This window comes from Mustela nivalis (assembly GCF_964662115.1).
Source record: "Mustela nivalis genome assembly, chromosome: 14".
Classification (NCBI taxonomy): Eukaryota; Metazoa; Chordata; class Mammalia; order Carnivora; family Mustelidae; genus Mustela; species Mustela nivalis.
In genome coordinates, this window is record NC_139033.1 from 35,671,285 (window position 1) to 35,686,077 (window position 14,793).

The window sequence follows — 14,793 nt, forward strand, 5'->3', positions numbered from 1 at the left end:
CCGTTAAGGTTAGGTAGTTTTTCCGTTAAGGTTAGTTTCTCTGGTAAGGAACACAGCAGGGATGTCCATTATCACCACTGCTATTCAACATAGTACTAGAAGTCCTAGCCTCAGCAATCAGACAACAAAAAGAAATTAAATGCATCCAAACCGGCAAAGAAAAAGTCAAACTATCACTCTTTGCAGATGATATGATACTATATGTGGAAAACCCAAAAGGCTCCACTCCAAAACTCCTAGAACTTGTACAGGAATTCAGTGAAGTGTCAGGATATAAAGTCAATGCACAGAAATCAGTTGCATTTCTTTACACTAACAACAAGACAGAAGAAAGAGAAATTAAGGAGTCAATCCCGTTTACAATTGCACCCAAAACCATAAGATACCTAGGAATAAACCTAACCAAAGAGGTAAAGAATCTATACTCAGAAAACTATAAAGTACTCATGAAAGAAATTGAGGAAGACACAAAGAAATGGAAAAATGTTCCATACTCATGGATTAGAAGAACAAATATTGTGAAAATGTCTACTCTACCTAAAGCAATCTACACATTTAATGCAATCCCTATCAAAATCCCATCCATTTTTTTCAAAGAAAAAGAACAAATAATCCTAAAATTTATATGGAACCAGAAAAGACCTCGAATAGCCAAAGGAATATTGAAAAAGAAAGCCAAAGTTGGTGGCATCACAATTCTAGACTTCAAGCTCATTACAAAGCTGTCATCATCAAGCCAGTATGGTACTGGCACAAAAACAGACACATAGACCAATGGAACAGAATAGAGAGTCCAGAAACAGACTTTCAACTCTATGGTCAACTAATTTCGACAAAGCAGGAAGGAATGTCCAATGGAAAAAAGACAGCCTCTTCAACAAATGGTGCTGGGAAAATTGGACAACCACATGCATAAAAATGAAATTGGACCATTTCCTTATACCACACACAAAAATAGACTCAAAATGGATGAAGGACCTCAATGTGAGAAAGGAATCCATCAAAATCCTTGAGAAGAACACAGGCAGCAACCTCTTTGACCTCAACCACAGCAACTTCTTCCTAGGAACATTGCCAAAAGCAACAGAAGCAAGGGCAAAAATGAACTATTGGGATTTGATCAAGATCAAAAGCTTTTGCACAGAAGAGGAAACAGTTAACAAAACCAAAAGATAACTGACAGAATGGGAGAATATATTTGCAAAACAACATCTCAGATAAAGGGCTAGTATCCAAAATCTATAAAGAGCTTAGCAAACTCAACACCCAAAGAACAAATAATCCAATCAAGAAATGGGCAGAGGACATGAACAGACATTTCTGCAAAGAAGACATCCAGATGGCCAACAGACACATCAAAAAATGCTCCATATCACTCAGCATCAGGGAAATACAAATCAAAACTACAATGAGATATCACCTCACACCAGTCAGAATAGCTAAAATTAACAAGTCAGGAAATGACAGATGCTGGCGAGGATGTGGAGAGAGGGGAATCCTCTCTTGGTGGGAATGCAAGTTGGTGCAACCACTCTGGAAAACAGTGTGGAGGTTCCTCAAAAAACTGAAAATAGAGCTACCCTATGACCCAGTGATTGCATTACTGGGTATATATCTTAAAGATACAAACGTGGTGCTCCAAAGGGGCATGTGCACCCGAATGTTTATAGCAGCAATGTCCACAATAGCCAAACTATGGAAAGAACCTAGATGTCCATCAACAGATGAATGGATAAAGAAAATGTGGTATATATATATACAATGGAATACTATGCAGCCATCAAAAGAAATGAAATCTTGCCATTTGTGATGACGTGGATGGAAGGAACTAGAGGGTATTTTGCTGAGCGAAATAAGTCAATCAGAGAAAAACAACTATCATATGATCTCCCTGATATGAGGAAGTGGAGATGCAATGTAGGGGGCTTGGGGGGTAGGAAAAGAAAAAATGAAACAAGATGAGATCGGGAGGGAGACAAACCATAAAAGCCTCAATCTCAAAGACTGAGGGTTGCTGGGGGGAGGGGGGATGGGAGGGGGGGTGGGAATATGGACATTGGGGAGGGTATGTGCTATGGTGAGTGCTGTGAAATGTGTAGACCTGGCGATTCACAGACCTGTACCCCGGGGATAAAAATACATTATATGTTAATTAAAATTAATTAATTAATTAATTAATTTTTTAAAAAGAGAAGAGATTGATTCCATCACTATTTCAGCGGCCATGTACTGAACACCTGCTGTGTGCCGCCGTGGTGGTCAGGGCCAGTGGCGAGTAGGATGGAAATGTAAAGAAGACAAAATTGCCACTCTGATCACCTTCCATCCCAGCGCGCACAGACTCATAGTGTATCCAAGGGAGAACGACCTCTATTACAACAAGGAAAATCTGCAAGAGCAGTCTCTATAAAAACAGCCCCAGCCATCAACGCCTGAACGAGACGACAGAGACGGCCCAAGGAGGGGGGGGGGCAGAGGGGACTTATCTGTTTGTGCCATTCGTGGAGATCATTAGTGCTGTGAATGGACCCAGTGGCCTGACCACAGAACCAGCCCGGCCCACCTCCTGTCCAGAGAAGGTGGAGGAGAAGGCGGCATGCTTTGGAGAGTGGAGTGGGAACAGCAGGTGTAGGAGGCACTGCCCCCCGCCCCTCCAACCCAGCTTTGGAGAGTGGAGTGGGAATAGCAGGTGTAGGAGGCACTGCCCCCGGCCCCTCCAACCCAGCTCTCAGCAGTCTGAGGGCAAGGTGGGGGAGGGCACAGCTCGAAGGAGAGCCTGCACCATTTAAAAAGGGACCCGTGTTTACAAGACAAGCAAGATACTCCTAGACTCTCCCAAGACCAGTCAGGAGGAACTTAAGGAGGGCTGGAGTTCCTTTAGATCTGCTGCGGGTGACTCTACTGTCAATATGACCTATTTTTATCCATGGGCTGGTATGTGGGGTTGAAACATGGATTTCAGAATTTAGGGAGAATTAGAGGAGGCCCCCATCAGGTGATGCTTGCTTACTCTATACTAATGTTGCTGTCTCTGTAAATTTGCATGAGTTTACTATTATTATTTGCTTGAGTTTTTTATACAAAAATAGAAAAAAAAGTATAATGACGTGCCAATATCTATCACCCAGCTTCAAAAATGATCACTACATGCCCAGTCTTATTTTATCTATCTCATTTCCTTCTGATATTATTCTGAGGCAAATACCAGATTTTATCATTTTGCCTGTAAATATTTCAGTATGTGTCTAAAACATAAGGACTGTTAAAAAAAATTACCGCAATACCACTATCACATTAAAAAATTGATAAGTCCTTAATATCATCGAATATCCAGGCGGTGTTCAAATTTCCAACCGTCTCATAAATGTCATATGCTCTTTTACAGCTTGTTTCAGAATCCAGAGAAGGTCCCCACATTCGAATAAATCTTAAACTCCTAGGGAATTCCAGATCGAAACAAAAGCTAGAACAAAATTGGATTTCTCTGTCCCTACTTTATATTTTATGAAATTGCAATAGTGAAGAGGTTATTTTTTTTTTCCCCATGGGCCCCAGGTTGCTAGCTTCATAACTAGAAGCACTCGGCAATTTGACTGCCCAGCAACGTTGGGGGGGCGAGTCATTTCCCACTGGAGTCTGTCTATATTGTAGTGTTCCTGCTGTAAACTCCACCCACCCTCAAGATCTCTGAAATCTAAGTTTGAGGGGTCAGGTGCCAAATCCGCCACCAGAGGGCTCCCAAGGAACTCCATGAACTTTAGGGGTTACCCAGAGAGCCAACTTGGTGCTTTCTAATACAGACCCTGAACACGCCAGGCTTGTCTTGTCTCCTCGCTCACATCAGATGCTATCAGCGGACTAGACCAGGCCTCTGGGAGATGTGGGTCCCCAGAGTGAGCCAGAAAATGACAAGGTTAGCTGTCAACTGCCCTTTCGAAGGAATTGAGGTTAGCAGCCCTCCCCACCCCCAGTGGTCCTCCTAACAGATCCTCTTGGAGAAAAATAGTGCACATAGAGATGGGGAGCATCCCATGCTCATTAGCTCCTTGTAGCCCGTGATGGTTAATAAATCCTTTGATACTTAAGTACACAACGAGGGGGTTGTTAAACATGACATTAAGCCTATGTGAGTAGGGACAGTTAGCGTGAAATCACACACCCGGGGAGGAACACAAGTCTGACAATCTGGACATCCTAGTCTTATAAAGCTCTCCGTTTCTAGGCCTCGCTGCTGGAAACAGAGGGGTTGGGATGGAAGCCATTCACCAGGGTCTCATCCTTCTCTGTTGGGAGTTTTGTTGAGAGACTGTGTTCCTTTCCACACTAGCTGATTTACCACAACAGATGTGTACCCCCTCACGGTTCTGGAAAGCTGAGGTCCTAATTCAAGGTCTCGGCAGGGCTGTGCTCTCTCTGAGGGCTCTGGGGAAGAGGTCTTCCTTGCCTCTAGCTTCTGTGTCTTCTTAGTGTTTCTTGGCTTGTGGCGGCTGCCTTATTTCTGTACGTTTTCACCCCTTCTTCCATTTGTGCAGATCTGTCTCTATGTCCAGATTTCCCCTTTTTAATTAGGACACTAGTCACCTTGGATTAGGGCTGCCTCCCCCCATAAACTCCCTTTAACTTGATCACCTCTGTAAAACCCGAGCCCCCAAACAGGTCACATTCCAAGATGCTAGAAGATTCGGACTTTGTTTCTTTTTCCGTGGACACATTCAACCCCTAACAGGGACCACACTGTAAAATAGGTAATGTTTGGAAGGCCTGTCACCATGCACTCATGAATTGGACACTCCAGTGGGTCATACAATCCTGAGGCTCCAGGATAAAGTTACAAGTCTACAAAGGTGTCATGATAACACAATTATGACATGAAAAACTACATGCTGTGATTTTACCAAGAAAAGGGAACATTATAACCCAAATGACATTAAATTCACGAGGTTTGCTATTTTCCTGTGATCACTAGTAGAGAAAATAAATGGAGGACGAGACCCCAAAAGTCCGGGTTTTGGGGGTTTTTTTTGTTTTGTTTTGTTTTTTTCTGAAAAGGTACATCAGAGGGTGATTATTATGCTAGGAAATAGGCTGTCACAGAACTCTTTTATATCGCAAACACTCAAACTCTTTCGTGAATTAAGCACAGAGAACTTGTATATCTTAAAGAGTCATAAAATCAGATTCACACTCCTTGCCAGGGGGACAAACATTTGTTACATAAACGAGGCCACGCCTGCTTTTGCTCATCACCAGCAGAGCAAACCCATCCATTCTTCCCGGTTTTACCAGAATGTTTGTTCACGGCCCTGCAGGTGTTGGTCCCAGCAGGTGCCGCTTCAGTTCCTGACACGGTTTCTCTATGCACAGCGTCAGGGCCAACCCAGCGATGAAGGTCAGCAAACAGTGTCCGGAGAAAAGATAGAACTGGAGAGAAAAAGGGGCAGAGGGGATACAATCTTACTACCAGATTCATGGCTGTACGAAATGGATCTGTAACAGACTAACCTGAGCATTAAAACTAGAATAAATGCAATCAAAGAAAGATAGTCTTCTGAAGCGCTCCCTCCAGTAAAACAAAGGACATTAGGCTCCTGGCAACAATGCAACATGCTTCTCCCCAAGCCAGTGGGTGGCTCTGAGGCTCCAGCAGAGAAGGGACCAGAGAGTCACACCCCGAGCCACGAGCGGGGATTCACTCACCATGTTGGTGTCAGTGTAGTGAATCAGCGTTTCCTGAAGCCCGTTGTAGAGCATGATGAGGATAGGGTGCACCAAGTAGCAGGCGTAACTGATGCCGGCCAGCAGAGTCCAGAGCTGGCAAGACAGCAGCCGGTTCACTGGACCTGGAGGGAAGCAACAGCCAGTCACGGGCCCAGGGAGCGTCTCTCCTGCTCCGTGGGGCCATCCCCGCTCCCTTGGGACTCCACTCCTAGGGGTGTGAATTTCCTCTAAGAAAGTCTTTATTCTTCTCATTTTTTAAAAAATATTTTATTTATTTATTTGACAGAGAGAGAGATCACAAGTAGGTAGAGAGGCAGGCAGAGAGGGAGGAGGAAACAGGCTCCCCACTGAGCAGAGAGCCCGATGCAGGGCTCGATCCCAGGACCCTGAGATCAGGACTTGAGCCAAAGGCAGAGACTTAACCCACTGAGCCACCCAGGCACCCCTATTCTTCTCGTTTTTTAAGGGAATGAGCCCCAAATGAAAACAAAACAAAAAACAAAAAGCACTTCCCTTTGCAGGAGTATGAGAAAAATGAGAAATGCTAATATAGAGTTTACAATCTCCTGGAGCACAAAACATGCATGTGTAAAACGAGGTGCAAAGTCCTTCCCCCAGCTTTGGTTCTGGCTCCAGGGGTAACACAGGAGCCACTGGACCTTGGGACAAGGCAGTGGCATTGCCAGGCCCCAGACTTGTCATCTGTCATAGACAGGCTTGCATTTGGTCAGCTTCTAGTCCCTTTGGGGACAAATATTCCGTAACCTGCTCTAACTCCGGAACTGTGCTGTCTCCCATGATAGCCGCGACCCACTTTGGGTTATTTAAATTAATTAAAATTAAGTGCAAGGATACATCCCTCTTGCACAGGACTTCCCGTTCTCTGCAGGGGGTTGAAGAGTGTTCTCCCACTATGCCCGTCTGGAACCTTGCTCTGTTTGCAACGAGGGTCTTTGCAGATGGAACGAAGGTAAGGAGCTCGAGATGAGATTACCCTGGATTAGAGTGGGCCTCAAATCCAGAAATGAGTGTCCTTATAAGAGACAGAAAAGGAGACACAAACACACAGAGGAGAGGAACTGGGTGAAAGCCATGTGAAGACAGAGGCAGAGACTGGAGTGACACACACCCAGGCCAGGGACCTTGGGGCTTGCCGGCCGCCCCAGGGAAAGGAGGGATCAGGAGAGAGCAAGGAGCAGATCCCCACAGGGCTTCTGGAAGGACCTTGCCAACACCTTGATTGCGGGTTTCTAGTCTCCAGAACTGAGAGAATCCATTTCTATTGTTTTAGGCCAAGAACAAAGAAAGAAGAAAGAAAAAAGAAAGAGGAAGGAAGGAAGAAGTAAAGAGGAAGGAAAGAAGAAAAGGAAAGAAAGGAGAGAGAAGAAAAGCTCTGTCTTTCTTTTCCACACGCCTCATCTCGAGTGCTCAGTAATGAATCAAGTGGTTTCAGTTTTTCAGGACAAAATCTTTGGTGCCATCCTAGACTCTGTTCTTCCTCCCGTATCCCACAGAGCCCAGCCATTCTGTCTCTGAAACGATCTACCTCCATCGGACCCTTTCTCCCCATCTCCTCTGCAAACCCCCTCATCAAATCCACCACGGACCCCTCCTCCACGGACCTCTACCGTAGCTTCCTAACACATCTGTTGGTCTCTCTGCTCTTCTTCTGCCCTACAGTCCCCACGCAACATTTAGAGTAATCTTTTAAATCACAGGTCAGAGGATGTTACATGACGTTTAAAATAAAATCCAGATTCTTCCCCATGGCCATGAAGATCCTTGCAAGACCTGCTTCCACCTTCCTCTGGGTCCCCATTCCCATCTCTTGCCCACCTTGAACCTGACTGCTATCTGCCTGGCCTTCCGGCTGTCCCCTGCCCACTGAGCTCATTCCCGTCTTGAGACCTTCGCCACACCATTCCCTCTGCCCACAATGCCTGTAAATGCACCCGACTCCAGTCCCGCTCCAAGTCGTGCTTTATTCTTAATCCTGTATACATCTGCACTAGAATTATATTATAAATGTATTTACTTACTATGGCTCTGGATTTGTTTCCGATGGCTGCTATAACAAATCGGAGAGACATGGTGGCTTGAAAAACCAAAATGGATTCTCGTGTCATTCTGGAGACTAGAAGCCCAAAACCAGTATCCCTGGCTGAAATCATGGTGTTGACACAGTCACTCTCCCTCTGGAGGCTCTAGGGGAGAACCCACTCCTTGTCGCCTCCAGCTTCCCGTGGCTTCTGGCATTCCTTGCCTTGTGGCCACTCCCATCAACATCAGCATTTGCAATGCTCTGCTCCAGCTCCATATCTCCTCTGTGTGTCTGTCAAACCTCCCTCTGCTCTCCTCTTTTAAGGATACGTGTGACTGTATTTCGGGCCCACCTGGATAAGCCAGCACGATCACCCCATCTTCCAATCTCCTGTTTGCCGCCATACCTATAAGGTTCCAATAAGACCTCAAATCTTGGGGACCATTGTTTGGCTTACTAGAGCCTCCTGGTCTCTCTACTTCCCCTACTCTCTGTGATCTCCTACAAGAGAGAGGTTTTTTTTTTTCTTGTCTGTTGCTTATAGCCCCTGCATCTCAGTGCTTGACATAAATCCAGCATTTGGTAAGTATTTTACGAGATTGAGTGAATAAATAGAAGTGGACTCACAGACCAGACTCATTTGCCCCCTAGTGAATGCCAGGGGATAAGATCAACCAAGATATTACTGGGGAATTAACAATATAGTTGTAGAAAAATTAAGTCAGCAAAGAGCACAAAAGTATATTTCTAAAGCAAAAAATATCCTGTTCATGTCACAAACTCTAGTCAATTATTAATCACATTAAATTAATGCTGTTAATTCAGATTTTATTGGTTTTATAGTTTTATGGTCACTCTATTATTTTTCTTTAAGATTTTATTTTTAAGTAATCTCCACTGGGGCTTGAACTCACAACCCCAAGATCAAGAGTCACACACTCTATAGACTGAGCCAGCCAGGTGCCCCATTTTTATGGTTATTTTATAAATTTGTTTTGGCTTTATAAATTTGTGTGCTATAAACATAAAAATGTGGGTGTCTGGGTGACTCAGTGGGTTAAAACCTCTGCCTTCAGCTCAGGTCATGACCCCAGGGTCCTGGGATCGAGCCCCGCATCGGGCTCGAAGATTCGGGCTCTCTGCTCAGCAGGGAGCCTGCTTCCTCCTCTCTCTGCCTGCCTCTCTGCCTACTTGGGATCTCTGTCAAAAAAAAAAAAAGCCATAAAAATTTGTGTCTTAGCTTTATGTTTGTTCATGTTTAGGTAAAATTAGAATTAAAATTTAATTTAAGCCAATACAAGGGTTTTAAAGGCTATTTATTCCTTTGAGATGAGTCCGTATATTATCAGTTAGAGGACCATTGCTGGAGGAGCGAGGGCAGCCCTGAAAGGTTGTAGCCGGAGGAGTAAATGTCAGAAGATGACTCTGGCGACTCAACGGAACATGGCTCTGCGTGGAACCAGACCCTGTGGTCTACTCTGGCTCTGGCTGAGATGGCGACAGATGATTTGAGCCATCGGGATCCCCTCACACCCCGAGAGTCTCAGCAAAACGCTTCTTCAAATGTTCCTTTATAGACATATTTTTCTAAAGGTCGCCAGGTGGATACCTATTTTCTAGAACTGTATCTTGCCTATCACCTCCTACCTTCACCTACTAACCAATCCTGAGATCTTAAAATAGTGTCGGAGGTGCAAAGCTAGAACGCCAGTCACACCTAGATAATTGTGATCAGCTAATGACAACACATTTTGAAAAGATAACATCGCCCAAGAATGACCAAAGGGCTTGTCTGTCCCCCGGATGAAGGGAGGTACCACCCATACTCAGCCTAATAGCCAGTAGTATTTACTAGCTCCACCTGATGATAATGCCGCAAATTCTATTAATCTTCTAACTTGACCCAAGTCACTCCGTCTAGCAGGTGAACCCTTCATTTAGCATGACTTCTTACATTAGACAGGAATGCTATGATGTTTGACCCCCCAATCATGGGCCAGGGGGAACTAACTGCTTGTGTTCCGAGGCTCAGGCAACAGCTTAGGGTCATTGTCACTGGATGAGAACCGTGTTAGGTGTGGTCATGTGATTCAAACAGCTGCCCAGAAGTGCAAATCCATCAGACAGAGAGAATGTAACCTATTTCTTTGTTAATGTCATTTCTCCATATAAGGAAAAGCTTTTACTATTAAGTATTAAGGGGCAAATCCCTCATCGTTATAAACTCACCAAATTCAAAAACAGATTTACCAATCAAACATCTCAGGGGGTATGTTGCACAGAAATGAAGGTCATGGGCTTTGGGTGTTGGCTTTGCACTTGGTCTGGGTTTCATTTTCTAGCTCAGCCACTACTGAGCCGTGTGACCTTCACGAATTCCTTCATCGCCAGGCGCCGTCTTTCTCACAGAGAAACAGCTCCCGATAGTTCTGCCCACAGCGGTACGGCCAGGGTCACCCGGGACCGTGTGGGTGAAGTTCTCCGTGGGGCCCAGCATAAGCCTGTGCTCAATCTGCCGTTCTTGGAATCACTTGATCATTTTTCTCCTTAAACTATGATTTCCAAACACTTCTGCTGAGGCTAACTGGGTCAGGTTCATAGGCCCACCTGGCAACCCCTCCTGAGTATTTCACTAGGTTAGAAAGAGGTCATGGCTCCCCCTGGCTCTACCTCCATCGCTTTAGGATTTCTGAGCAGTGTGGGGCCAGAACCTTTTCTACATGATTCTCCTGCCATTTTCTGACACTCACGCATCCAGTTCCTACCTCGTGCCAAGCAGAAAAGAAAGGAGGAAAATATCAGGTGACTTGAAGACACATCTCTACGCTGGAGAAAATCCTTTCCTTTGAAGCCCATTCTGCTTGACTTCTCCACGCATAAAAAGCCAGGCCCAGTAGAGACAGTTTACCGGCTTCATCGAAGGGCTGAAGGGGATCTTGGGAACTGCTCAGTCTATACCCACAGGTAAAGAAACCACGGCCCAGGTGAGTGGGACCAGAACTTTTGTCTCCGGCACTGGTATTTTTGCTCTCACTACGTGACCCTGTCTTTCTCTTCCAGCCTCTAAACTAGCTTCATTGGAAAGGCTGCAGATTTTCCTTTTGGAACCTACATTTGTACATAAACCAGGGTAAAAATCTAAAATAGAACATGCAAGCATTTCTTCCCTCAGGATATAAACAAATTGTCCTTACCAACCACTCCAGCAAATAAAAAAGCCCCTCTGTGTACGCCGTGTTTTCGCGTGTGTCACCTTTAAAGGGACACGGCGTGAGCCCCTAGGAACAGCCCCAGCGGCCTCATACCTCCGTAGCCTTCCTCACACGCCAGCATGACCCAGCCCACGGCCGCCGCCCACAGGGTCCGGTGCAGGGCCTGGTATAGAGCAACGGCAGGCAAGGAGGTGGCCAGGCTGTCATCCACCACGTACGCCAGAGCGACCACTATGAACAGGGTGGACAGGGCGCAAATCCAGCCCAGCACGGCCTGAGCCTACGAGGAAAGGAGAGACGCGGGTCAATCCCATTCTGGACATTGCGTATTTACTTCCTCTTACACAAATTCAGTTTTTCCTCTCATTAGTGTCACTTTAGGTGTTTATTTGTAAGCCACAATCAATGCCCAACTTTGACTAAAATAGAAGGTTTGGACTAGCGGTTCTGGGGGGCTGGGGTTGGGGCAGGGGAGGGGTGGGTGGGGCACGTGACCATGAAGAGTTAGCACAAAAGAGATCGTTGTGGTAACAGCAGAGTTGTGTACCTTGTTTGTGATCGTGGTTACACAACTCTCCACGTGCTAAAGTTGCACAAAACTATATACACACAAATGAGTGAGCATAAAACTGGTGGCTCCAAGACCTATGCACTGTCCAGTGTCCAATGTCCAATGTCCGTTTCTTGGTTGCCTGTTACCAGTGAAATAACCTAGGTGAAGGGTACACAAGACTTTCTGTACTTTTTTTTTTTTTTTACTTTCTGTACTATTTTTGCAACTTGCTATGAATCTCAAATAACTATTAAATGAAATAAGGGAACAAGGAAAAGATAATGTTCTAACCCACTCCTGACCTCCCATTCTGTTCCTTAACCTAAAAAGGCCCCTGGATTGGTTCTGTGCCCACCAACAAGGCAAGGCTTCCGGCACACGGTCTGTGCCTGGGCTGCAACCTTGTCATCGGGGCCATGAAATGGCAGCAGGAGTGGGAGAATGGAGAACTTTCCAGCTCAGAGAAGAGCCCCATGCCAGTCCCAGTTCAAGGCCTTAGATCTTATGTTACCTCACTTGACCTTTTTAGACTCACACCTGTCATCCAAGAATCTCTCTTGCTTCTCTGTTCCAGTTCCCAAGTTGCTATGATGACCTCTCCATTGAACCAAACTAGCATCTTCTCAGTCCACAGTCTAGTCTTTAAAGAGAAGCTCTCCCCTCCTTGGCCTCTGATTGCTGCGCTAGGCTCTGGCTACATGGGAGGAAAGGTGTTTCCTGGGGGGTCGGGGAGCTCTCCACAAGCCCCGTCTTTTGGGCTGGGATGCCCTTCACTCTTTCACTGATAATGCACCCTGCCTCATCTCATTCCTAGCACAGGATATCGGCCCTGGCTGCCTCCAGCTTGGACTCTGTGTTCTTATTTTCTGGCTTCTAGAGTTTTGAACTTGGTCTACACATCCCTTCTACCTTATTTCTCCAGATCAGCTTGACCTGTGTTCTCACTCCACACGCCTCAGTCCGGACTCAATGCCTGGAATGTTTGCAAATGCTCTGTGTCATCTTGGGTTTCCCCTCAGCAACCTGGACACCCTGGAACCTGCATGACACCGAAGGATCTCTTTAATGGCACTCTGTTGTAATCTACAAGAGTTGTGCATTTTCAGGGGAAACTCCAAACTATAGGAAAAGTCACATAGCCCTTGTTACAACCATTCTCTCTAGTGAAGCCCTATCTCCTGTTCCTTCTGTGAGCAACACAAGATTTTCCAAGGACAAGGGCCTCTTCTCCAGAGCATCTAGGTGAGGTACCCACAAGACCTAGGCAAACAAAAATAGGGCTTAACAGAGGAGACTTGGGGCTATCACTGTACCCTAATAGTTCAAAGGAATTCTTGGCCCTTCATCCACTGAAAAGCATATTATCCTTCATTCATTTGTTTATTAAGTGATTTTTAGTTGCTTGTTAATTAATTTTAATTAATTAATTAATTAATAATATATTTATTTTGATTAAGTGTTTACTAAGTGCTTTCAGTGATTTCAGAACCAGACATTGGGGATTCAGAGGTAAGTAAGACATGGTCTACCCTCAAGGTCTTGTGGATCAATGAAAAGCCATATGAAGAGCTTTTGCACCATTCAAGGGCAACACCAAGGTAGTGTTTTAAATAGATTGCCCCAAGGCAATCTATTTAAAAAAAAAATCCACCCAAGGGTGGATTTGAGATGGGCAAGACAAGAAGTCCAGGCAAGAGATGGAAGAGCTTCAGCGAGGTTAGCTGGACAGGAGAAACAATAGGGGGCTCGGTGGAGGACTGCCTGGGAGGAGGGTTCATTGAGGAGGACACATCGAAGATGAGCACAGGCTTCTGGCTTGAGTAATGAGGTTGGACAGCGAGCCAGAACAATTAACCACAAAGGAGCCAGGGAAGCAATTTTACCTGGAAGACAAAGTGACGGCTTCATTCCCCTTAGATACCTTGTGTCCCGATGCCCAGATGGAGCCATTGAACTTGACCAAGAATCCTGTCTATAGAAACCAAGGAGCTTGTGCTATTAAACGTAACCATGCCCTTCCAGAAGAGGACCTTGCCCGTGCAAACTCAATGGGTGGGTTTTTCCAGTATCGGTGAGTTCTCTGGGTCTATACCAAGCCTCCAACAGGTAGAACACCACCTCAGTGAGGAAAGTAGAGAATCAGGCTCCGGCAAAAACATAAGGTCACTCTTATTCTCCGGCACCAGGAAACACTGCTAACACACCACAGCCCGATAAAGTACTGAGCAGTCTGACTCCTGGCTGTGGCTTTTGACGAGCCTGGCCAAATGGGCCACTCCAGTCCCAAGAAGACCCAGCCCTTACAGTGAGGTATGGGGCAAGCTTACCTTGGTTTTAAGAATGTTTGCCTGATGGTTTTGATGCATGAAAATGCTCAGAAAGAGGCCCACGAGGAACGGCCCATATCTGCAGTAGGGCTTAGTGTAATATTCGGAGAAATATAACACAGTCACATTTTCACTGAAAAACACAAGAACGGAAGGCAAAAGCGTCTTCTTTAATCTGGAGCTGAAAAAAAGGAATCTCTCAGATGTCCACTGGTGCAACTGGCAAATCCAATGGAAAATGTGGGGAACATTTGTTCGTTTTCTCAGTAACGGTCCCCAAACAGTAACCTTGTCTTAGATCACAGCTGGCTTGCTAAATTTCCAAATTCCCTTCAGCAACCCCACCCCCTGTTGGATCCCAAAGAACTATGATGACCGTGTTCCTTTTAAGAAGTTGTTTCTGGTAGCTGGGTACATCAGGACAGCTCTAAAAATCTGGTTCTCGGGAGTCAACCTCTTCGTGGAAGCTCTTACAGAATTTGATTGCTTGGGCCACATCCCTGGAGACTGGGATTCAGGTGGTCTCAGATGGTGGTTTCTGGAAGCATTGGTGGATTTAAAAGCTCCCCAAGTGAGTCTCACATGCTTCCAGAATTGAGAACCCCTGGGCTAGACAGGAATGAGCCTCCTCCTCCGTCACCTGGCATTGCCCACAGAAGACATGACATGACGGGAAGGGCATGGTGTTCCCCTGGTCAAAAAACCTGGGAGTCTTCATTCATTCATTCATTCATTCCCCTAACAAATACATAACGAGCCCTGTGCCCAGACGTGGCTCGGGGCTATTTTACATTGAGAAATGACGTTTGCACTGATGCCTGTAGGAAAACCCTGCCAAGACCTGGATTCTAAAGGAAAAGCATTCTACTGGGAGAGAACCGCAAGTGCAAAGGCCTGAAGAGGGAGCAGGCTGAGTGTGCAGATGTAGGAAGACCAGTGTGA

General features: G+C 45.6%; 1 protein-coding gene across 1 annotated transcript in view; it reads right to left on the minus strand.

Moving 5' to 3' along the window:
- Positions 1-5,124: 5,124 nt before the first annotated feature.
- Positions 5,125-14,793, minus strand: part of LOC309848022 (O-acyltransferase like protein-like) — a gene marked incomplete at its 5' end in the record, with an annotated part of 61,418 nt that continues 51,749 nt past the window's right edge. Inside the window, 4 exons of the mRNA XM_082698983.1 lie at positions 5,125-5,421; positions 5,698-5,840; positions 11,065-11,251; positions 13,852-13,984. Of these exons, the coding sequence (XP_082555109.1) occupies positions 5,296-5,421; positions 5,698-5,840; positions 11,065-11,251; positions 13,852-13,984 (589 nt within the window). The 3' untranslated portion in view covers positions 5,125-5,295. The remainder of the gene's footprint in view (positions 5,422-5,697; positions 5,841-11,064; positions 11,252-13,851; positions 13,985-14,793) is intronic.